The sequence below is a fragment of the Lycorma delicatula genome, chromosome 8, assembly GCF_047948215.1.
Source record: "Lycorma delicatula isolate Av1 chromosome 8, ASM4794821v1, whole genome shotgun sequence".
NCBI classification, from domain to species: domain Eukaryota; kingdom Metazoa; phylum Arthropoda; class Insecta; order Hemiptera; family Fulgoridae; genus Lycorma; species Lycorma delicatula.
In genome coordinates, this window is record NC_134462.1 from 101252537 (window position 1) to 101279015 (window position 26479).

The 26479-nt window shown below is 29.9% G+C and overlaps 1 protein-coding gene across 1 annotated transcript in view; it reads right to left on the reverse strand.

Moving 5' to 3' along the window:
* The window catches only part of bma (SCY1-like protein bma), an 823269-nt gene that overhangs the window by 132017 nt on the left and 664773 nt on the right, over positions 1 to 26479 (reverse strand). Inside the window, exon 8 of the mRNA XM_075374176.1 lies at positions 7399 to 7544. Coding sequence (XP_075230291.1) covers positions 7399 to 7544 — 146 coding nt within the window. The remainder of the gene's footprint in view (positions 1 to 7398; positions 7545 to 26479) is intronic.

Sequence of the window (26479 nt, forward strand, 5' to 3'; positions counted from 1 at the left end):
TCTTAGTTTAACGTATGTGTACATTACATTCAATTTTAATTATTCATGTTATTATTATATTATGTTAATTTTACTTACTTATCATGTTGTATAATATTAATAAAAAAAATCTTTACATAAAACTACATTACAAATTTTTTACTTGAAATAATTTCTATCTGTGCTATGAAATTATAAGAAAGGACATTTTTTGGTGTTTGCTGGTGTTAAAATTTAATCGATATTATGCTTTCAAAATTTCTTTAAATAAATACAGCAATTGAAAAAAAAAAAATTCGACAAGGAATTAAAAGGAGGAGTGATTTCAAGACGTAATTATTATAAAACATTTCTAAATTAATATACACTATTAAAATTTTAATGTACTTAAAGACACTAATACTAAATTTTATGTAGTATATGAATTACGAATTTAAATCTATGTTATACATACGGATATAAGGTGGCAAACGTTAAAGGGAATCTAACATGACACAATAATCACTCCTAAAAACGCTATAATCATTCACAAGAATCCTTTTCTAAGCTTACTAAGATGAGTGAGGAGTGAAGCGGTTTATTTTGTTGCCTTCCACACTGAGCTAATTTAATATAAGCTCGACGTACAGTAGCGTACAAATTAATCCGAACACAGGGATTTTTTTGTTTATTTCTATGTTGTGGCTACACTGCTTGACCACACCCAATTTTAGGTAGCTATCTTATGAAATCTATTCTAATCTAATTCTAATGGATACCATAATTCGACTTCCGGAAAATTTCGACATATTTTCGCGTTTCACATCCACCAGACATCAAAACCACCGTCAGTTCAAACGTTTTTATATATATATTTTTAACTTTCTTGTAAACAACTATAACTACCGTGATTTTGCCATATTCACCGTAATTTCTACCGTAATCACTTTCAAAATTGATACATAAAATATAACGATCAAAAATTACCGTCGAGTTCGTTAATGGGCAAAATCGAATCATGGTAGTGGAAATGGGACGGCTTTTCGAAAAACAATATATCAAATTCATTTAAAGTTCCTACTATTCTTTGGACTAGGGTCTAAAACTTATCTCAGTAAAGTTTTTTGATATCACCAACCATTGGCTCACGGGGTGGAAAAAATGGGGTTTCGAAGACAAAATATCATACCTCCCTTAATAGACACAGGTTCGAATCGATTTAAAGTGGTCGTTAGTCTTCTAAACATTACCTAAAATTTTTGCCTGAATAATTTTTGATATGACCAACCCTTACCGCAATGGATACCAAAATATTGCTGGAATTGTGAGAAGGTGGGGCTTGTCGTATGCTAAACATGTGAAACTTTTTTCACATGTAACAACTGACGTAATGAGTAAATTTTAAGTTTTTCTTAACTTTAAGGTGGAAATATATTTTATCCCCCACTTAGCATCAGTGCTAAGTCCGCATTCCGGCGTGCCGAAAGGAATTTTTTAAGTTGTCTTTTTGTAATGCGAGGTTATTGTTCTTTGGTTATTTAGCAATTTTCATGTTATAAATAGTGTTTGGTGAAAGCTAATTTCATTTTTTAATAAAATTATTTTTTCATATTTTTTATTCTGTCTTGAATATATCCGCTCCAAGAAAGCGTTTGAAAATTGTTTCTCTTTCTGAGCGTACCATGATGACACAACGAAAAATAACTTCTAAGGATGGTGTTGGACTAGGGATAGTGAATTCTATTTTAAAACAGTTTAAAGAAACCTGTTTCTTTTCATCTCAAAGGAAAGGAAAATGTGGCCATAAAAGAAAAACTATTCCAACACAGGATCGGTTTTAGCGAGAAAAAATAAACTTAATCCAAAATTATCTGCTGTGTACTTAAATCGAGAATTATTAGCCAGTGATTGGCAGCCACTGGTCACCATTAGTGGTGGTGGTGGTGGCAGCCGATTTACCAGTGACAACTGTTAGACGCTGACTTCTTACAGCTGAACGGAAAACTCGTCGGCCAGCTAAAAAGCAGCTTTTAACACCATAAATGTGCAAAAAAGGCCTTGTGAGCCAAATTACATGCTAACTAGACCAAAGAAGATTGGAAAAATGTTATGTTTTTCGACTTTCCGGCAATTTTAATCGTTATTTATGAAAATTTAAAGATTGTTTAAAAATATTTTAAAATCAATATTTATCACTCTTCTTTATATGTAATCTTTATTGTTTTGCGATTTTTTTCATAACACGCTTTTAAGCTCATAATAATGTATGACATTAAGTATTCTGAAATATGAATTATACGTCAAGACATTAAGGATCAAAACTTGTTCTTTAATTATTTAGAAAATGAAACAGCATTATTTCTTTTATGGCCAATCGGTTCACCTCAATCTTTACCTAAAAAAGTTGAAAATATTTGTTTTATTTAAAATTTGATATATGTTCGGTACAATAACCGTTAACATTATAGGTGACCGAATCCGAGTCAGAAGTACATTTTGTAAATGGAGGAAAAGTATTCTTACGGATAACAAGCATCCCATGCCAGACTTACTAAGGAAAATAAGTGGCCTGCCTTCTTCATTAACCCATAACACACTGTTGCATGTTAGACTTATAAAAATGAGGATTTCAGGCATATTCTATACACAAAAAATAAAAGTATAATGGAAATGATTACTTTTAGAAATAACAGTTTTAATCAGTGTTTTCTTGTATCTTTAATTTCCACGTCTCACTTTATAATAATAATCATCGAGGAATAGTGTAAACTACTATGTTAAGGAACTAGAAACAACGAATTGTATATATATTATTGCATTAATTCATTATGAGTGTATTTTAAAGAAAAACTTTCTTAACAAATACCGTGAATCTTTAACAGCGATCTTTACAGGGAGAATCTTTTCAGAGGGGAAACGCCCTATAAAATTTCAATTTTTCTGGTGTTTTGGTTTCGAAAGTGTCGAAGATATACAGAATATAATAATCAGTATACACTGATTATATATATATAATATATATATGATATATATATATAAACAAGACATATTTTACTAAAAAATATTAATAATAATATTATAATATTTCTTGGGTTAACCAATCAACTATAAAAACTTATAAATTAAATTCGCTAAGTTTTACTTAGAATTCTCTAAGCTTCCTCAGGTGACAATACACATTCCCACACATAAATCATGCAGAATTCTCTTGCATACTAAGAAATTAACCGACCTAAAAATCCTAGATAACAATATTTTATGTATTATTATACAGATAATGATATACATCAAGAAAGATACAAACGCTGACAATAGAATGGACATAGCCGGATTAAGCAACATATATATTAATTTAATTTTTTTAAATTATGCCATTTATATTATAAATTTAGTTTTAAGAAAAATAATGTTTAATGTTTGCAATTTTTTACAAAAATATGTGCATTATAAAGGTTTGAATACAAAGGAAATAGTCATCAGGTTATATAAAGAGATACATATAATTATCTAATGATGAGTCATGTGTGAGTAGGGGATCTATTATATAATAAGGGTGGGGAGAAAATATTGTTATCTAGGATGGGTAGATAACAATATAAGTTAATTCCTTAGTATGCAAGAGAATTCTGTATGATGTGTGTGGGAATGTGCATTGCCACCTGAGGAAGCTTAGAGAGTTCTAAGTGAAACTTAGCGAATTTAATTTATAAGTTTTTATTGGTTAACCCCTTGGTTATAAGTTTTTATTGGTTATTATTGGTTAACAATATTATCTTTATTAAGAGATTAATAAAGATAATATTTTTAAGTAAAATATGTCTTATTATATTTAATTCTATCCAATCGAGAGGAAAAGAAAATTAAATAAATTAAAGTTAATATTTATATATATATATATATACAGTGACTGACCGATTCATCCGCGCAAAGCTCAAACTGCTTAACCTCGGTAAGCGAATCTTGGACGTAACATTATTTTAATAACATAGGCACCTGTTAAGGGAGGATTTTGGAAAGCTCCATCTTTAGGGGGGTGAAAATATGAGGCAAATTTTTATATGAAAATCCTTTACCTCAAAAAAGAAGATGTAACAGTCTTGAAAACCGGTATTAAGACTCTTATTTAAAAACCAATTGACACGTGTTTCAACATTCCTCAAACATAAATTTGGGGAGGGGCAAGGAGCGGACTAAAATTTTGTATGAAAATTCTAAATATTAAGAATACGTAATGAATAATGATTGTATTCTAGGAGAAGAGTCCGGTCGTCCAGTGTTAAGCGGGTGCGGCCAAGGGGTGTTTATTCCGCGAATACCTTTTTTACCATCCTATATTATTTTGATTTAAAAGACTTAGTTTCTCTTAAAGCTGCTTTTCAAGATTACTATCAAGAAGTCCCAAAAATAGCCTCTAAAGGTGCCGAAATTGACTTACGGGAACAATGCTTTTTTCATAGATAATTTTTGGCGGTCTACTACAGAGTAAAATTTAACCACACATTTCAGAAATGGTCGACCTGAGACTGTACAAGGCTACACTTTACTTACACTCATAGATATTATCCTCATTCATCATCTGACGGTGATTCCCGAAGGTTAAACAGGAAAATGGAAGGCCTATTCCAGAATGAGATCGTCTAACTCCTCTGATCATTTTTGCACCAGAAGGGAAAACCGCTAATGTAATTCATAAAAAAGCGATTAAATAAATGTTTTGTAGTTTACTCGCTTAAAAAAACATATCGTCCGCGAATGCTAACATTACTGGTCCAAAACGCCATCAGCGTACTAATATTTCCAGGAAAAAGCTAATCACTAGAAACAATTTGACAAGACCAAAATCCTCGCCAAAGTAAATAGACTAATTTGCCATTATGCCCACTAAAAATCGACCTTTAAATTGCGGTAGAATTTTTACAAAAAGCTAATGTTTTTTTTGTAAACTTACTTTAGGTACAAATCATAAATCCATGCGAGCGAAGGTGCGAACAACAATTAGTTTAATAGAAGTTAAAAGATTTTAATTAATTTAGTCTTTAACATTTTTATTTACTTTTTTTTTAATAACATTAACATTTAGGCTTATAAATAACATTTAAATATAAAATTAAGTCTGTACTTAAACCATAAAATAATTAAACTAGCTTAAATTTTGGGATCATGTTGGTATTAATTGTTAACAAAGGGAGGAAGTGAGGGTAATTTCATTAACGTCGACAGAATGAGTTGAAAATTAGCACAGACAAAAGGGAATGGAGATATTCAGATACTGTACAAACATACACACATACAAAACATGTACGTGTTTGCGCGCGCGCGTATGTGTAACTTTATATTTCAACGTATGTACGTGGAAGCAGAAAGGGCTTAATCCCACTAATTATGCCATTCGATCGGCTGCCAATTAAGAATTCATGATTGTTACAATAAATTAATTCAATATTTACTATTCACAGATTCACGTTACTCCAGTTTGCATTCACGGAATTACTAATATTCATATATTGTACTACATTATTACAATATATATGTTATTTATTACTTTTACTTGCTCAGAAACAGCTATATAGTAGTTTTAGCTATAAAGTACGGTGATTGGGTAAACGTTTTGGTGCTGGAGACTTACCAGATTTCTATGTTTCATTTCCTTCTCTAACCGAAAAACAGAATAACTTAAGGAAAATTCCGGAATGTTGATGTATATATATATATATATATGTATGACCGTATATATATTTATATTTGGCTACATTTAATAAATAGGCCTACCTCTAGATGAACTAAACATTAAAACATGAAATTTGGTTCAAATATTACTTGCATTTACGCAATTAAATTTTGAACTTCATCAGACAAAATGGTGAAGTATTTACCTCATTTTTAAATTTCAATTTTTTGTGACGGTATCGTAGGAACTGAAATTCGGTACAGGGGCGGTACTGTATAAATTGTTTACATTTGGACTAAAAGGGGAAGTATAATAAGCTTACTGGTTTTTCTTATATATTTCAAAAACGGATACTAATTATTAGTAAAACTTGGGAAATAATATTTATTTACATTAAGTTGTAACTTCTGTTTCCGACAAGGAGGTTCAGTGTTAAACATTTTTTTCAGTCTTAACCATTTTAAGAATCAATTCAGTTCAAAATATTCTGTTCATGAGATCTTTATTGTATTGTTTTAGGCCCCTTCACGCAAATAAATAAGAAAGCACCCAATTTCAAATTTTATTGGCCTCCTTCTAATATCTAAAATCAATTTTCAGAATCGTTTTACATTTTGTGTTTTATAATTGATTTGATAAAATAATTTTTTTAATTTAATAAAAAAATAATTTTTTACGGACTCCGCATAATCCCTTTTAGTCATCCACATCTACCACTGAAAATTAAATTCTGGGGAGCTGGACTAACCTAGACAGAGTAAAAGTGCAATAGAAAGTTTAAACCTTAATATTTTTTCCCTTTTTTTAATTTTATAGGGCGAAAAACACTTTCGCATTATCATCGTCTGGAATAAAATATTATAACAAAAAAAAAAAAACAAAGTTAGGCTAAAATCTAAAAAATTAAACAAACAAAAACGTAAAACTAATATCAGAACTAAAATATCTCTTAAAACACACTTAGAATTAATATCATGATCGTAAACATAAAAAATTTAAAGTTTAACATAAAATAAATAGAATTTAACAAAGTTCGAAAGGGGTGTAAAGTGCCCCTTCTCGGATAACAAATTAAAGAATTAACATAAAAACCAAAACGAACATAAAAATTAAAATTGGATTAAAAATTAAAATATTAAAAAAACTAAAACTTACCATTAACAACACAATAAAATATCACTAACTAATTAGTTAAAACTAATATCACAGTCAGAGTCTTAACAATAACGCAAAAAACCTTAATATGTCGCACAAAAAGTAAAAAAAAACATACATAAATAAAACACACATTAATCAATAATATATATGAAATATAAACTCGATACCGGTTGCAGTTTTGCTTTATATGCTTAATGCTGAACTTTCCTGTTCAGCAGTCTGATAAAAATATTTTATTAATCAAAATTTTGAAGCCAACATGTACAATTTAAAACAAAAATCATCGAAATATTAACGTTTTAAGTAAAATTAAGAAAAATTACCTGTAGTTATGCGTAAAGTGCGAGTAAGTGTAACACGCACAATTAAAAAAAAAATTATTTTTGCCTCCTATCGTCGATGTTAGTTGTTGAGATTGTCGTTAATATTAACGACTGCCAGAACGTAAAAAACATGATATTGATAAAAAACGATTTCAACATCAAATAAAAAAAAAAAAAATTGGACCTATTTCTGTTGCATTTCTTAACTTTAATTATTTATTTCAAATTACAAAAAGTATAAAATATCAGAAATAATAGTTTATTATTTAAGTTAAAAAAATAAAAACTTACCTAAAGGCCGGTAAGATAATATTTTCATATTCTTCCAGTGAACACTCCTGTACAAGATAAATAATCGGTTGTAATACAGCAGCAAGCACTTCTTGAGTCCGCATTTCTTGTTGTAAACATGGCCAAACATGTTGAAACCAAAGTTTCTGAAAAAAAAAAAAAATCATTTATCAATGAATAATATAAAAAGTTAAAAAAAAGTTGACAACACAGTTGTAGGACAACTTAATTTAAAATATTTATCATTTCATTTAAATATAATATTTTTCCGTTTATTTAATTCAATGATTCTAAATAAAGCGCGCGCGCATACCGTATTTAATTCGCGCGGGTGGGGCGGTACTATCGGCGACGGTTGGCACTAGCTAAACTTATGTAATCTCACAACTTACATAGAACAAATTTCGCTTGTACGGTCGGCAAACTGGTGTAGCCGCGAGGCTTAACCCACCAGATACTGTCAACCGGGCCATCGAGTTCGAGAACCAGCCAGACAGAGTTACATTTTTACACTTTAAATATTATTTATTTATTTAATTCTACCGCTCACCTGTGACATCATAATATAGCAGACGACTACAACAGTATTTCTTGGGGTGGGGTGCGATTTTACAAAAACTTTTTTTGTGCAAATATTGTTATATTTTAATCGTTAACGATGAGCCTAAGAAAAATGACCTTAATTAGGCAAATTTCGAGATACTGAAGGTAACCTTGCTCTATAGCCTCACCACTTGATCTTTTACGTTGATAATTTAATAGCATTATTGACCCATATATAGAAGTAATCTGACCAAGTTTGATCAAAATCGGTCCAGTAGTTCTGGAGATATAAGGTGATTTAAAGTATTACACTGAACATACACACATTCCCGCGCGCGCGCGCGCGTGCACATACATACATACGAATATTAACATCCGGAAAATTTCCATCCGGTTTTTTAGGGGTTCTTCGATGTCAAAACCTCAAGATACTGTGAAAAACACATACACCAAAATTGGATCGATTACAATACTTTCCCTTTTAGAGCTATAGGTTTGCTATCGCGCTATCGAGACGGGAAAGTAATATTTATAACAACGTTACAATAGTTTATGTAAAATCTTTTGATTTCTTTGGGGTAGTAATAGCGTCTTTGCGTAGATAATGTCCCGATAAGGCATTTATTACCACCTCGTAATAAAACTAATAGAAACAGATGTTAGATTTTTCATTACTTAAATTAATGTTATAATTATTAAAAAATAGTAAACATATAGTACAAATTTTATAAATTAACAATTAAATATAAAATGATAGCAATTAGAAAAATTCCTATATTCCTGTTTCCATGAATAACAACAATAAGGAAGATTACATTCAGAAGAGTTGGTACTACCAAATTTTAATTCTGGACCACGATGACCAATTTTCTTCAAACTTGGTAGACAGGTAGTTATAAAAATTTTTAAAATATTTATAATAACTAACAGATAAATAATTATATAAATTCTTTGGCGAAAACTACCTTCGGTGATAAAGAATTATTATATTTTTGCAAAAATTGGACAAAGATTAAGGGTGTTTTGGCTGAAATAAATTTACTGGGCACTACAAAATTTTTCTTAAAAAAATTTTTTTTATCGTGATCAAAAATTATCAAAAGTTTTTATTTAATATTCTTCCCCTCCACAAAAAATTACTATAATTTTTCATTTTTTTAGCTATACGTTGTTTCAGACAACAAATTAATGGAAGTTTTTTGCTTTCTACATCGATAGACGTTCAAACCAATATACACAATGTTTTTGCCCATCCCACTCCAATGGTATGTGGTAACGAAAAATTAAAAAAAAAATCCATGTCGTAAGTTACCCATTACTTTAAAATATAAAAATGTTAGTTTTTTGATGGCCCTTAATATTTAGTATTTCTTGAAAAAAGAATTAGCCAAAAATTTTCTCCCCCTTCTAAAACTAAATTTTCTTTATTTAGCATTATGGCTGTACTATGATATTTAAAAAAGAAATTAGAAAATTCTTTTTTTTAAATTTATTAGTATCACTTCGGGATTATTTTCTTAAAAATTAATTTTACCCGAATGCTTTCTTAAGGTATGAGAACCCCTAAAATGAATAAAGTGAAACTAAGTTCCCAAAATCTAAAAAAAAAGTCGAATTTTTTTAAAATTTCGATTTTAATTTATTTAAAATCAATTTTTGTAAATTTTAAAACATTAAAAAACTCGAATTCAACAGCCCATAAATTTTCAAAAACTCGCAAACGTAATTTACGAAATTGAAATATGCTAATGTACTAATGTAAAAATTTTGATTGTTTTATTTTATTGAGAATCCTGGTTTCAAAAATTAAAATTAAAAGATTTAAGTATATTCAAACAATTAATTTTATATTTAAGATGTATAGAAATGATCAGTTTTGTATTTATTTATATATATATATATATATATATATCATAAAATTAATTTTGGTTATAAATCTCAACAAACAATTTTACTTATAGTCGTAATCGTTTTGGCGATCGATTGTAAAAAACATAGATTGCTCAAAAAAAAATTGATTAATGTTTTTCAATTAAAGGTATTTTATTTATCATAAAGTACAAATAGAGCTTAAAATGACTGAATTGAATAACATGATCGACGTAGCCGGAAAAGTTATGTAAGTCATTGCCGGCTTTTCTTTACAAGAAAATAGTTTGTTCATTACATTACAAATCATTTACCACTAATTAATTATTATTACTTGTTATCTTAAAAGTGAATAAATAAATATACATACATACACACATATATATATATATATATATATATATATATATATATATATATATCCATAAAGCTTAAGGATTAAGCTATCCAGATTATGTTAAAACCACTCTAAAATGTTGTTGTCTTATATTTTAAGGGAAAATTCTCCTTAGTATTACGTAGCTCCAGGTTATGTTGGTTAAAATGCATGTTAGTTAGTGGCGTGTAGTAAGTGATCTTCATTCGTCAGTACATAAGAGTGTTTACGTACCTTCTTGTAAATAATAATTAACTTCATAAAATAATAAAAAAAACCCCATATATATACACATCGTTTTCTGTTTTTATTAAAGCTAAGAATCGTTAATAGATTCTCTGAAAGAATCCTTCACTGTCTCTTTATGTAGTGACAGTGATAATAGTAAAAATTACACTGACGATAGTGATAACAGCGAGGAGAGAGTTCTAATAGAGGAATTAAGCGTATAATTTATTTTCTAGTAAGTAATTAAAGTTAATTAATAACCATCTATCGCCATATTTTCCGTGTAATTAATAGTACACGGAAAATAACGGATGTAACTAGCAAAATAGCGGATGTAATAACGGATAGTAACGGATGACAAAATATGATAATATTTTGTCATCCGTTATTAAATTTTACAATGTACATTATAGAATTAGGCGTCTGTTTTTCATTTCAAAATTGTGGCATTCATTTGTTAAAAATAGAACCTTATTTGGTAAGGGGGATTACTAAGAGCGAGGAACATTTTTTACAATGGGTAGTAATTGACGCCACTCCAACTTTGCCGTTACTTGGCGGCGACTGTACGTGTTACAAACTTGTTAGTAAAATTTAATCGTTTCTTTAATTAGGATACATACGACCTGAAAGACTGGAATCTCGTCAATATGATAAAGTATCCAATTTTATTAAGCTGAAAGTAATAAAAAAAAAAAAAAAAACGAACAACGAAACAGAAATAACAATCAAAAGTTATTTTCAGGGCACAGCAAAAGAAACAACGATGAAATAATTTAAATGGAGGATGAATGAAATCTGAGCGCTCCAGTGGATTATAGTGAAATTATTAACGAATTAATGTTCATTTTATTTCATTTAATTGATCAGTTTTATATATTTTTATATATATTTTTTTGATGTTTAAATTCTATAAAAATTCGGTATATATTGTCGCCGAATGGCTTCGACGGCACGTAATTCATAACCTTGTGGTGGTCATTTTTTGAGTTAGCTCTGAGAATGGGTCCGGAAGCTGGTCTCCGCAGAAGTCCGACCGGGCTTTCCCTTAGCGGCAGTTGGGTCCCCACTACAGCGTGGCAGTGATGGCCCCCCATGTCGGGTCGGGTCGGCGTCGTTAGTCCTTCCCCGGCGCGGCTGAGGCGGTTCTCCCCTAGTGATTCCACGCTGGGCCGGATCCTGCTGCTGAGTCCGCTGCGGCCAGGGCGATTGCAGCACGACGAGCTGGAGCTGGAGCGGGAAGGTACGATGAAAAACCACGATGAGTATCGTTATTTACCTCCAAATGTGTTGAAGAAGTGAGAAATCCCTCAACGAATTGGAACAAGTGGTTTCCAAAATGACATCCAGGGGGGTACCAGAAATTTATCACTCACTTTCTTTTTCTGTTTAGCTTCCGGAACCACAGTAAGGTATTACTTCAGAGAATGAATGAGAATGATATGTATGAATATAAATTTAGTGTAGTCTTTTACAGTCTCAGGTCGACTATTCCTGTGACGTGTGGTTACCAGAAATTGATCACTTGATCGAACACATAACGTTTACATTCTAGCTAGTCACCCAGAAGCCGCATGGCAAACTGTTAAAGAAGTATCTTGTCTGGGGCTATTTTCTGGATTGCTTGAAGAATGATATTTTTGAAAGACAAAAATTATATCCAGGTGATCTTAATTTTAACAGTTACGGTCCAATTAACTAACTGGTGATCTTGCCATATTTGGCAACTTGTTTCATCAGCTGATCAAGGAAAAATTCAAGAAATCATTTCTAGTAAAAGATTTTTTCACACAACACACACACACACACACACACACACACACACACACACACACACACACACACACACACACACACACTTAGTTGTAGTCAGGTTTTAGCTATTAATTATTTAAAAAAATTCTATTAAAGCTTTTCGAAGAACACATTAACTGTTATTTTAATGGTAATGAAACAGATTTTTTATATCGGGTTTAAAATAATGGATTCAGCCAGAAACTAATGTCAACAGGAGGTTTTTATTTATTTTAAAAAAAAAATATTAGTTATTTAATCTTTTTACTGACAGTATTTTATAGAAAACGACAAAAATTCATTAATAATTTCATAATGGTCTATAATTAAATCAAAGAACTGAATTGATAGAACTTCTTTTAGATAATTCTTAACCTATCTTTCACGAAATTAAAGTAAAATTTAATGAAATTTAATTTTTAATCTACATCTGCAGGAGATAAATTTACTAAGAGACAAACAAAGCAAGACAGCCCAGATATCAGCTTATAGAGCACAATGTAAATCACACTTCATTCAATTAACAATAATGTAATTTTGAATGACTGAGCGCATACTGTTAGGTATCAATTTGTGTTGTGTTAAGACTAATTACCTGGAAAATTTACAAATCTATTCTGTTACGAAACAGATTCAGTTAATAGTGTACGTACACCGATTCAACTATTAATTTGTGCATTCCATACAGTTCATTAATGATGCATAAAATACTAATATTAACAAAGGTTATTGATTAAGTTAGGGTCCATTTACCGATAATTTAATAATAGATTCCTTTATAACTTATAAAGTTTACCGGTAAATACGTAGCGCATAACTACGGATTAGCGTTAATAAAATCATCATTGTTATTAATTATTATCATTAAACAAGCTTTAATGTACAATAATACCTTTCAGTTAATAAGTACACTAATAAGGATTTCATTGTACATAATATACATAGGTGATGCTGTAAAGAAGCTTAGCGTTATATGAAATTTGGAGAGGTACAGTTAGTTACCGATCGTATCTAACGTGCGATCGTTTCTATGGAAACGATACTACTATTCATTTAATAAACTACAGTACACGCTTTATTATGTTAACTTCGATTATATCTCTCATATTATTGTTCTTTTTTAAACATAATCTAAGTTATTGAAAAAAGCTAAATGTTATTCATCATTTGGAAAATAAGATGTCGCTGGATAATTAAAGGAACAGAAAATTATTACTAATTCAATAACAATTAAACAAACATTACTTTTCAACATAATCCACGGTTAAATATAGTCACTTGTCCCATACTTTTGAGAGCGTTCTTATTCCAGCAGTAAACAACTGTTCACTTTTGTATTTGAATCATTCTAATTATTCATGTTCGACTATTGTGGAAATCGGTGCCACGTAAAAAAACTCTGTGGTAGGTTCAAACAAAAAAAAAAAAGATGATGGTTAGAAACCGGAACTGTAAGGTAAATGCGGCAACGCCTTCCGAACCTCCAGATTTTTAAAAACAACCCGTCTTTTGAGCGGTATGAGGGGCAGGCGTTGTCATGCAGAAGAATTGTGTCTTTTGAGAGAAAACCAGGACGTTTCCTCCTGATTGCGTATTTATATTACTTTCTAGTGTGGAACAATTGAATTCGTTGTTGATTGTACATTGTTATTTTTCCAAATAATTGCAATAAATTAGGTCTTTATAATCCCAAAGTACCGTTAGCATCGCTTTAACGGCTGACACATAGGTTTTGAGTTTTTCCTGACGGGTGGACTCGGATATTTCCATTCTATACTCTGATGAAACCTCCACCGATCTTCCATTACGATGAAAATTGATAACAGCTGCTCTGCCCGATTTAAAATGTTTGATCCTCTGATAACAATTCTTACGGTTAATACATTTTATTAATATCCGAGTGAATTTTGACTGATTTTACAGTTTCAGAAATAAAAACTTTATCACAGCACGTTGTTCTTTCAAGGTACACGTTTCTAACGCAGCCAACATTTTGAAATAAACAAAAAAAAAGGATTATAGTAATGAAAGTTCTTTTCGAATAGCTCATATTTTCTACCTTGAGCTCAGACAGTTTCAATTAATTCTATTAAATAGTTTTTCCGCTTTTCCCATTGTTCCCTTAGTTATTGAACGTTCCTCAAATTAAATTATTGTAATGCTACTAAGGAAAACTAATTTTCTGAATAGTCATCTTAAAGCCATTTTGAACATTCTAAATTCAAATGGTATCATACATATCGCTTACTTAATATACATTTCTTTTCGAGACTGTACATTAGTAAAATATTTGGATACCTTGTTTCTGGCAGCTTCAAACAACGTTGTACATATTTTAAATGGAGTCTAATTATACGTATGCCAAAAGATAGACAAAAAATCCAGTTTTCAGATACAAACTATAAGCTGAAGTATTCCGGGGTAAACAAAATACTGTCCATATAAAAAATTTCTGCAGAATTTCAACCTTATCGTACATCCTAAACCCCCACTTTTGGTACCGTAACAAATTATCGATTTACACACCGGATTAAAAATAACAAAATTATTATCAAATGCGATATTATCGTTGCAAAACAGATTACTAAATTTATTTAAGGGCGATTTCGCCACTTGTAATTTTTCATTAAAATGCAATTTCTAGAGATAATTTTAATGAGAGTATTTCACCTAAATGTTTGTTACTTTTTACAACTTCTATTCGTTCTTTTCCGTACCACAGCAAGAGTTAAGAAGTGGTACAAGTGAACTGTAAACTTCACTTCTGGAATTTCATCAGAACCAAAGAAAAATATATATAATTAAATTTATAAGAAAAAGATGTGGTAGATACAATGGAATTAAATTTAATTTTTTTTTTAATATAACGTCACTAAGTTAATCATAGATATTTTAAAGGTGAATTAATTACTGTTAATATAAATATTTAAAGTAAAATGACAGTATTTCTTTGGTTTAAAATATAAAATATTCATTATTTTCTTCATTCGGAAGGCTAGAAGTATTAACGTATTAAGAAAAGTTTTAAATTAAGCTAAAATCAAATTTATTATTTTTTTACAATTATAAGTTAATGTATCTAAACATGTAATTTTAAAATGAAAGTTCTGTTATAAATTAGACAAACCATTATTGTTAATAAGAGTTGCTGTTACAATGGAATGGATATCAGTATATAAATACACGGTACAAAATCGCTGAATTGTAATAGAGATGACCTCTCCTTCTTAACTCTTGCTCTAAGCATTCTACACCGCTTTGAGATATTCGGTTACTGTTCTTTAGAGTCACTTGACATTTCAAGTAATACGAAACTTGTTAAAATTTAATCGAAACCTTTATAACATAATGAACTGTTAAAATTTATTAGTATAATAATAATTTAGTCACAAATATCATTTTATGCTAGTAAATTTTTTAAATTATTAGCTTACATTTTTTTATACTGGTATATTTTATCAATTAAAAAAAAAAAATATATATATATAAAAATTTAAATATATATTTAAAAAATCTGATGTGGACACTACGTGACATCCTTGAACGTCTATTAAATTACATATACAATTTTTTTAAAATGAAAAGTACATAAAATTTTATTTCAATAATTATTAATAAATCAATATATTTAAATTAAAAAAAAAAAGATTAAAAAAAAGAAGATTTAGTCGGATTTGAACCGATATGTCTTCCCCTTGTAAGATCCAGGTATTTTATTAATTAAAATTTAATTTGGTTATAACACTGGAACTAATAAAAATAAGTACCATTTGTGATATATGTTTGAAAAGCTCTCAATGAGGGCTTATTACAGCAGTTAAGAAAAAGTCCAAAAATCTATCTGCTTTCTTGCAGACGTTTAGTCCAGTCGATTGTAATCAAAAAGAGAGGTGCACAACTAGATGTTACAACAGTAACATCTAGTTGTAACATCATGTTGAAATCCAAAATTTCAACATCCTACACCTAATCGTTTTTGAGTTATGCGAGATACATACTCACATACGTACATACGTCACGTCGGAACTAGTAAAAATGGATATTTCCGTTGAAATCTGAAAACCGAAATCTTTTGCGGTTTTCATCCTTTACTTCGTACAAGGATGTAAAAATATAACTTAGTAATAGAATCAAATCAAATTCAAAGAACAATTAAATTTTATTATTGAATATTATTAAAGAGATACGCTGATTTTTTTTCAGGTTTGTAAAAAAGTTTTTTGTCGACTCCTACTGAGATGAAATAGAGTAAATCATGTGTCGTTTCAGGACAATAATCGATCTAGATACCAATAAGCATATAACGGTTACTTGATTTTGCTTTTATTTTAATTTTAATGAATCAGGCAACAAAATATGGCTACGTGAGACACTTTTCCTATTGATCCTGGCTTTGGAAATGTTGTTCTTTAACATGATTATTTAGATTTTTTAAGCGGCTTATCTTATTTCATGTCTTGTACAAATGTAGTCATTATTGGAAAGATGCTTCTTTTTTTTTTTGAGGGGTTATGAAATACGGTTTTAAACGATAGTTACTTTATTTATAAGGCTTGCTATACAGCTAACAGACCGAGTCGATTTACAGGCAATGTACTGGGAAGAGAGCAACCATAATCTCGATATCCTCGGCAAAAATGACCTAGTAGAATCTGACTTAAATTCACAGAAAAAAAACATATGACGATATACACGGAGTGTCCCAGGAGGTGTTGGCTAAACATAAGTGACTGATTCAGGGCATCGATCAGTTAAGTGAAACGAAATATTTTTGCAAAACATGGACCTGCTAACTGGTGTGGAGCCGAGATATTTGAAAAAAATTTATTTATGGTCCGATTTGGTTCATATTCAGAATATATATTAGTTAAGTGAAACGAGATATTTTTGCAAAACTTTGACCTTCTAAATGGTGGTGGGGTTGTGATAGTTCAAAAAAAAAATATTTATTCTCCGATTTGGTTCATATTCAGAATATACATGTATGTATACGTATGCCGAATTTTCAGAAGTTGTAGTTTATTCCGTATTTATTAGTGGTAATGGTAGAGGTTGTTTTTTTTAAATTTATAACTTGACAAAGCCTAGATTATACAGGATTATCATAAAAGAATGGTGCAGTTTTGAACATGATTTAAATTAAAACAGAATTTCTTACAGTTTATGTTTTTTATTTTTTAAATTTGTCGTCTCAAACATTTTTTTAGATAATTAATAAGTTTCAATATGTGCGCCCTTAGTCGCTCGACAAATGTCCAAACGATACTCAACTTCTCTCCAAACATTAGTTAATATTTCTTCGTTAATGGTTGTCATCGCTTCATTAATCCAGTTTTTTAAGCGGTTTTGGTCGCGAAGTTTTTGTGTATAAACAACGCTTTTGAAAAAATCTCCACAAGAAAAAATCGCAAGGTGTCAGGTCCTTGGAGGCCAAAGTATGGATCCTTGCCGGCCTATCTATCGATCTCCAAAATTTTCGTTCAAAGCGTCCGTGACCAATGGATTGAAGTGCGGGGGAGCACCATCTTGTTGGAAATGAAGTCGATGAATGTTTTCGAGTTCATCCAGCTGAGGAAAGCAATAATCGGTCAAGATACACAACTCCATTAATTGTTTTTTCAGCAAAGAAGAAAGGCCCTGTTACACGATTTTTCATCACACCACACCAAACATTAACTTTAGGCGAATCGCGTTGTTTCTCAATAATTGCGTGTGGGTTTTCAGAGCCCCATATTCGTGAATAGTGTCTGTTAACACATCCATTCACATGGAATGTAGTTTCGTCTGTAAAAATTATATCGTCTAAAAACGATTCGTTTTCACTTATTCTGTCCAACATTTCAACAGCGAAATTGTAACGTTTTACACCATCATCGGGTTTCAATACCTGCAGTATCTGGATTTTATAAGCGTGTAATTTCAGTTTTTTATGTAAAACTTTGTGAACTGTTGATTTTGGAATACCTAATTCGACGTTTCGACGGGGGATGGACTTCTCAGGACTTCTAATTGCCGATCGTCTAATTAGTTCAACCCTTTCGTCTGGTACACTTGGTCTGCAGGTTGATTTCGGTTTCTTAACCGATCCAGTTTCTTCGAATCGTTTGAACCGACGTGTTATGTTATTTTTGTGTGGTAGATCTCTTCCGAATTCACGTCGAAACGCACGTTGAACTAAAATTACGGATTTTAATTCACCCATCAATAAAACACACTTTGCTTTGTCTTTATCCGAGAACATAGTAACTCACTAAACTCACCGCAACAACAATACAAGAACTGACGTTGTGGTTACAACTGCTGATAAACAAACTTTTGGGTTAGAGGCTTTCTGGGATACCAATATAACATATAGAAAATTTTCTACAATCTTCGTATGAATTACTGAAACCGCACCATTCTTTTATGATAACCCTGTATTTTTCATTCGTTTTTTTTTCATTAATTTCCTTTCTGTAACTTCAAGTTTATATTTTTTTTGTAAACAAAATTTAACTTGCTGTTAAATGTGATTCAAATTATTTAACTGATTGGAGAACATTACGAAAAAAAAATTATAATACTTATTTTATTTCTTTCCATAAATACAATTTTTATAACATGATTCCCTTTCTCAAGAGTACTCAACACAGAAATTATATAGTGATCTTAGCAGAAAAGATAATAGTAATTATTATTTAATAGCAACAATTATAAATATGATTTTAAAGATCAAAAGACCGTCTGTCTACAGAGACTGCTAATTATCTAAAAAGACTATTTTGCCTACAATGTCCGTTAGATAAAAAAAAAGTTAACAATTGCCACGGTTAAGAAATGTCAGACAGATATCGTTAAAGTTATTTTCAGTTTTTCTATCTCTTTTTTCTCTTGATAAATTGGTATATTAAAAAAAAGTAATAATCTTACAATTAAAAACATAATGCAATTAAAATATAAATTAGATTTTTCATTAACATATTAATTTGAATATTTTTTACAATGTAAAACAGTTTTTTATGTAAATTAATTTTTTTAATACTTTACTAAAAATTACATTCTTCTCTCAGTTAATTTTTGTCTTATAAGCTTTAAAAAAGGTATACCGATTCATCAATCTAAGAGATCAGTGGTCTGAAATAAGTTAACATAGGTTTACTTCAATCTTAATAAAAAAGATATGTTAATTTGACCTGTATATTTTATTATTAATATGAAATTTATAATTTGTCTGTCATCAGTCATTTGTTTACTTGATACTATATAGGTTTTTTACTTAAATCTTTTACTTTACTTTTTTTTTACTTCCTTTTCTCAGCGATACCGTACTTTATGGTAACAATACTTTAGCAATACTTTGGTATACGCGCGTTTATTGTTAATGACCGAACTTACATGTTTGGTCTACCCGGTCTTACGAGTGTGTTTACTGCTTAACTGTATTGCTATGTGTAAGGCATTGAATACGGTTAACCCTAAATAACGTCATATACTTATTTGTAGCGATTCGTGTAGTGCTCTCCAAGCCTTAGAAAATGTTTATTCCAGATATCCTATCATCGAAATCTACAATGCAATTGCCGAGTTAAACCATCGCAATACACAGGTGAGTTTCTGCTGGATTCCTAGCCGTATGGGGATTCCGGGTAACGAACGTGCAGATTCCGCTGCTAAAGACTCATGTAGTCAACCGTCCTTCACTACCCGTGTTACTACATCCGACTTTATTAACTATGTCAAACAAGCAAGGTGGCAAGACGACTGGATTGCCACAATCGACAACAAACTTCGCTATATCAAAGATACTGTGTTGCCATGGGATTCCTCCCGTAGGAAAAATTCGCCGAGAGGAAGTGGTCCTCTGCCGATTGCGGTTAGGATATACGAGAGCTACACACGGGTACTTAATAACAGCAGAAAATGCATCGGTATGCTTACGGTGTAAGTGCCGCTTGACTATGCGCCACACCCTTGTGGATTGCATACGTTATGCGGCCTTGTGTCGTAAATTTAAATTGCCAAGGAGTTTTCGTCAGATCCTGGCCAATAATAAAAACGTTTTGAACCGGATATTTTTATTTCTTCAATGTACTAATGTTTTACATACTTTTTAATGGTGTTCTTGACATTTTCTTTTTTGTACGGTAGTTATATATTTTTGATATTTTTTACTTTAAGTTTTTATTTTGTCTTTGTTTTTAGTGTTTTAGTTTGAGTTTAACTTTGATTTTAAATTTATAATTTACGTTTTTATTTTTAATAATGACTTATTAAATTTTGTATTTTCTTTTTATATTTCCCTTTTTTTCCGGGCGATGAAACACAAAAATATTTTTGCCCACAAAAAAGAAATACTTACCAGTACCAATAAAAAAGTATACCAATACTTTATGGTATTGCAATACATGCAATATTTTCAGCCGTTTCACATCTTAATTGTTATCCAATAGTTATTAGCCGAATGCTTTTCATGCGTTAAGCTTAAGTAAATACTTTGAGTTTAACCGGTGAATTTCTTCACGAATAGACAATATCCCTAGGTAATCGAGGACCTCCTTGTTCTTCGCAAACCATGACTCCTCCGATATATTCCTCAGAACTTTGTTCTAGAACCTACGGGTGATATCGATATTGATATTCTTGCCGTACCCGAAAGTTGTATCCCATAGGTCCATATTGGCTTACACAACAACCTTTACTACATAACTTCCTTCTTACTAACCAGTTCAACCGCCTAAGCTTAATATTTAATTGCTTTCTCTTCTTTCTCACATGATTTTTCCATGTTAGGCGGCGGTCCAAATGAAATCCTAGATATTGTACGTTGTCCGAATGGGGGTTATAAACTCCATCTAGGCATATTCCCCTCTATTTTTTTTTCTGTTTAACCTAAGAAACCACTGTAAGGTATTCATTCAGAAGATGAATGAGGATGATATGTATGAACGTAAATGAAGTGTACAGTCTCAGGACCTGAGATGTGTGGCTAATTAAAACCCAACCACCAAAGAACACCGGTATCCACGATCTAGTATTCAAATCCGTATAAAAGTAACTGCCTTTACTAGGATTTCAACCTTAGAACTCTCGACTTCAAAATTAGATGATCTGCGATTAAGTTCACCACTAGACCAACCCGGTTAGTTAAGCAGACTCCCTTCCTCATTGCAAACGTCACATGACTCGACTTTGCAGTATTAGCATAAAAAAAATAAATCTTGTAACAATGTTGTAATCGTATTTATATATCTTGTAAAACTAAACATTTATTAAAATGTATAAATACTAATTTGTTGAAATCCGGGAGGTAATGATAATATATAAAAAATTGTAACAGAAGTTTCATGAATATTGCCAATTATAAGAATTAAAACTTTCTGACTTGGGTTCAACGATGAATAGTACAGAGAGAAATATATTTTTTATTTTATTTGATTGCTCTCTATTAAAACGGTAGTGAATATTTTATTGATATACTGCACTAATTTTCAACAAACGTTGAAAATTCCAATTGACCAAACTGAATTGCAATTAATATTCAACTCTACATGAAACGTCTTCAGTGCAAACATTGGTTGTGTAATGATTATTATTCTTGGAGAAACCATATAGAGCTACTCTCGTTTAAATGCTTTATATTCAACACAGCCAGAAGAGGAACGGCGACGAATAAGAATATAAAGCAAAAAATTAATTTTTTGAATTTTAATTACAGGAAGTGGAACAATGATTATCCAGATACTTGCAAGGCCGAATCCGGATAATTGGAAAGTTAAAAAAGGTAATAAAAAGTTAAACTGGAAATATATATTTAATGGGTACAATATACAATCTAATTTATATAAATCTAGTGGTTACAATCTAATTTAATGAGTATCACACTTAATAAAATGATGAAAAAAAATAAATAAAAATATATTTCAGTAAAATTAAAAAGATTCATAGATCGTTCGACACTGCAATAAAAAACAGATACAGTAATACGATCTGCTAACGACTTACCCGATACAACAACTTACAATTTTAAGACATTTCAATATTTTCAATTTTCTAAGATATTATATCTTCTGATAAAACAACTCGTTTTCTTTATTTTGTACACATAATGTTAACAAATCTTAATGATGTCGGTAAGTATGTTAACAGCACTAGATTTAAATTCATTATGCATTCATTATACGGGACTGTTATGATCGGTTAATTTATAATCGTTTAACAAAAAATACTTAAAATGCCCCAATGGGTAAAAGTATCATAACATAATGAAAATTATGCAGCCTATCCTGCGTAAAGTTATGAAACTTTTTTAAGGTAACGAATACATTTGTTTCGATCTGTTGTATACTCACAGCACAATGGAAACAAATATCATTACATCATAATTCACGCTTGACCAATTATTGTTTCCGTTTCGATAAATTTTTTCAGAAGTTAATTTCATAATCAGTTTACAGTCCTAAATTTACAAACGGTTTGTGCAGCATGAATTGGAAAAATGATTTAAAAACTCAATAAAAACGAAAATCTATAAAAAAAAAATTTTCAGTCGAAGCAAAGCTAAATTTGAATAGTATTTTATATTTTTTTAAAATAATGTATTAATTTTTTAAAAAGTGTTTAGTGCGGATGTTAACAGTCCGAATATTTGTCCCGAAAATCGGTGTTCGGATAATCGGTGTCCCACTGTATGCAAAATACAAGTAATTGTTTCAGAACTGAATCAGAAAGAAATACATTAATATACTGCTTTTCTTATGACGTATATAAAATAATTACTGTTCAACAGAAACAAATCAAAGCTGCTTCTTTTGAAAATTATGATTTGAAAATATTCAATATGCACCTCTGATGAAGAGAGTAATCATTTTACTCTGTAGGAACACAGTATCATTTTTACTCGGATCCATTCTCTGTAGGGATCAGAGAGAAAATGTTAAGCAGGACTAAATAACAACTATATTTTAGTGAGTTTGATATTTCCTATTGTTATCTAAATTTAGTTTACGATTATATACGTGACCTAACAAAACATCTAAGCCGCTACTTACAACGACATACCCGTTTTCAAGATTAAAAAGCATTTTATACTTCTATAAAATTTGGAATGAAGTTGTTTCTTGTTCCCTTCTTCATAAAAAAATATATTACTGCAAAAGAAACTACTTCATTCGTAAATTTAACCTACTGTAAAATGCTTAAATTTACTAAATTTATTCAAGGGCAATTTCTCCATTTGTAATTTTTCCTTAAAATGCAATTTCCAGAGATAATTTTGATGAGAGTGTTATACTCTGTTATAATATTTATTACTTTTTACAACTTCTATTCGTTCTTTTCCGTACCACCACTTATCATGTTTTGTAGTTTCCCCCTTTCCAAAAAATCATAAGTTTTGATTTACCAAGAGATTCAACTGGAAATTCCACTTCTGGAATTTTCTCAAAACCAAAGAAAAATATATATAATTAAATTTATATCTGCCGTTGACAGTAGCGACTTACATTTTTTGTTAGCTCACGTATAACCGTAAACAAAATTGATACAAAAATAGGAAATTTTGCTGTAGGTCAATAAATGAATGATTTTCATCTTCGATTTTATTATTACTCGAAGATTTGAGATTTCGTGAATCTAAAAATATTAAAATATTGATTAAAAATTTCTTTATGTCTCCTTACTTATATGCGATTGAAATTTAATTTAATTTTGCTTTATACCTCACGATCAATTAAACCTACATTTATAAATGTAGGTATGTTTTTTGTTTATATAAAAAATCTTCAAAAATAAAATAACTGAAAAACTGTTGAAAAAAATTAAAAAAATCACGCCACCCGTTCTTAAAAACTTAAGTTCCGTAATTGTACTTAGTTTTAATTATCTTAAATTATCCATTCAAATAGTTTTTTATTGTTACTACGGCTAATTTTTTAAGAAGTAGTTTTTTTTTTAATTAAGATGAATTAATATTTCAAGTAACACTAAAAAATCTACAATAAAAAGCTTTTTTTTAAATAACCCAAAAATTTGACACTTGAAGTGTTTTTAACTATTATGATACGTTAAGACTTACTTGATAACTAAATGGAATTTTTGTCAAATTCGATAATAATAATAAAAAAAATACAAAAAAACAAGATGGCCGCCGTATTGGTTTAGGTCTACATCTTCCAACAACTCTGTTGTTTGTCGTCGAATTTTTACAACTAAGGTGTCGTTTTATTCACAAAAAATGCTTTATAATTTTTATAATACAACACAAATTGATAAATCTAATAATTCCTAAGATATTTAATATTGAAAAATTGAAACGACCGCCGTTTTTTAATTTGTTTACGAAGAGTATCACTGCATATTGTTAAATGAAAATCGACGGCCAAGACTTTTCAAAATGGATAATTAGAAGTAAATTATGATATCTAACAAAAAAAAAAATATATATAAAATAAAAAATATAATATAAAATACGTTTATACATAATAGATAGCCTGTTATTTTAAAAGGGATCAGTAATAGTTTTTAAACTCTTAGAAATAAAGAAAAAAAAAAATATATAAAATGAAGTTTAATGATTGTGTACAAGCGAGCGGAAAAATAAGTAACGAATCGTTGATCCAGAGAATGATTTGACGGTAGTTGAACACAGTAATTCGATTCTTAAAAATCGATAAGTCGACGAATCGGCTGCATGCAATTAACTTCGAAGTCAAATTAGACGTTCGGGAAAAGTTTCTTCTTACTGAGAAAGCGCCTAGAGCTTTTCATTTCCATCTACATACATATTTAATTTCTTAAAACTTTACTTTGATATCTCTCTCGTTCGCTCTTTCTTTTTTCATCCATATATATATATATATAAAAATTAAGAAGTAATAATATTACATATATTTTTTATAAAGTTATAACAGCATAAGATAAATATTAAACGTTTTATCGGATTCATTACAGTAAGTTGATAAGTTTTAAAGAAAGTTGAATCGACTTGTAAAATTTTGATTTGATATAATCTATAAAAGAGTTATTTATTCAAGCGTGTTAATTCCTGCAAATTTGTAAAGTTACTTCCTTATATAGGCCTATTAATTGAGTACTATATATATATACGGAAAGCTAATAGCAATTAAAAGTTTTATTTAAATAAATAAAAGTATTTTGATTTTTTATGTATAATGTAAATTAAACTTTTAAATATTTCAGAAAATGTTTACAAATAGAAAAAATGAAAATATTCAAACTAACATTAAAAGGAAAGGACATAATTAATGAACAAATAAACACTCAGTCCGATGTAATGATTAAAAATCTGAAATTTTTAAAATAGAGAATAAAAAGGATTAATTTCAAGAAAGTGTAGAACCGTTACAGCGGGAGGGATAAAGCAGAAGAGGCAATGACAGTAGCGATAGGGAATGGGAGAAGCGTAACATCGCAATTTAATCGACGATTCCAACTCAGGAAGACACAGCGCTAAACGTAGTTTTGGCAATGGAGGTAATTCGAAATGCGACAACTACGAATGCTAGAGTGACAATGCTAGAAAAGGAAGAAAATATCACTCCAGTTATATTCATCACATAACTAAAGAATTCGTTAAATATTTCACATGTTTTTTTCTATTAAATTCACTTTTGTGGCGCGCATTATCTCAGAATACAAATAACAAATTCTGATTACTGTGAAATTTAAAAAAAAACCGTCTGGAGGTATTGCCTGAACTGGCAGGCCCTCGCCATCTTAAACTCTTGACATATATTTATATGTAGAAACTAATAAAATAATATAGAAGAAAAAATATTTATAATAAAAAATTAAAAAATCACAAATATTCCATACAAACATAAAAAATAAAGATTTAAAAAAAAAATTAAAAAGCACAAAAAATTCACAGAAATATTTTAAACCCGAATAAAATCAAAACCAAAGAAAAAATTCAAAAACAAAATAAAAAGGCACAAAAAACCACCAAACGTAGTTCATACCTCCATGATGCGAACGTATATATATAAATGTATATGTATGACACAAAATTACATCAATTTTCTACCATAACTCGGCTATTTATCAACCGATTTAAAAAAATAAATTATCGTTTTGTTCAAAATAAAAGGCTTAATATTTTAGCAAATAACATAAATTTTTATAAAACTAATATTTATGAAAATATAACGGATTGAAAATCCGCCATTTTGTAATTTAGGAAGGTATTTAAGTCCTGAGTTTTTGCTAATTTTAAGACTTTGTTACAAAGACGCTTACAGAATATTAATGTGATTCGTCTATCTGAACTTGAGA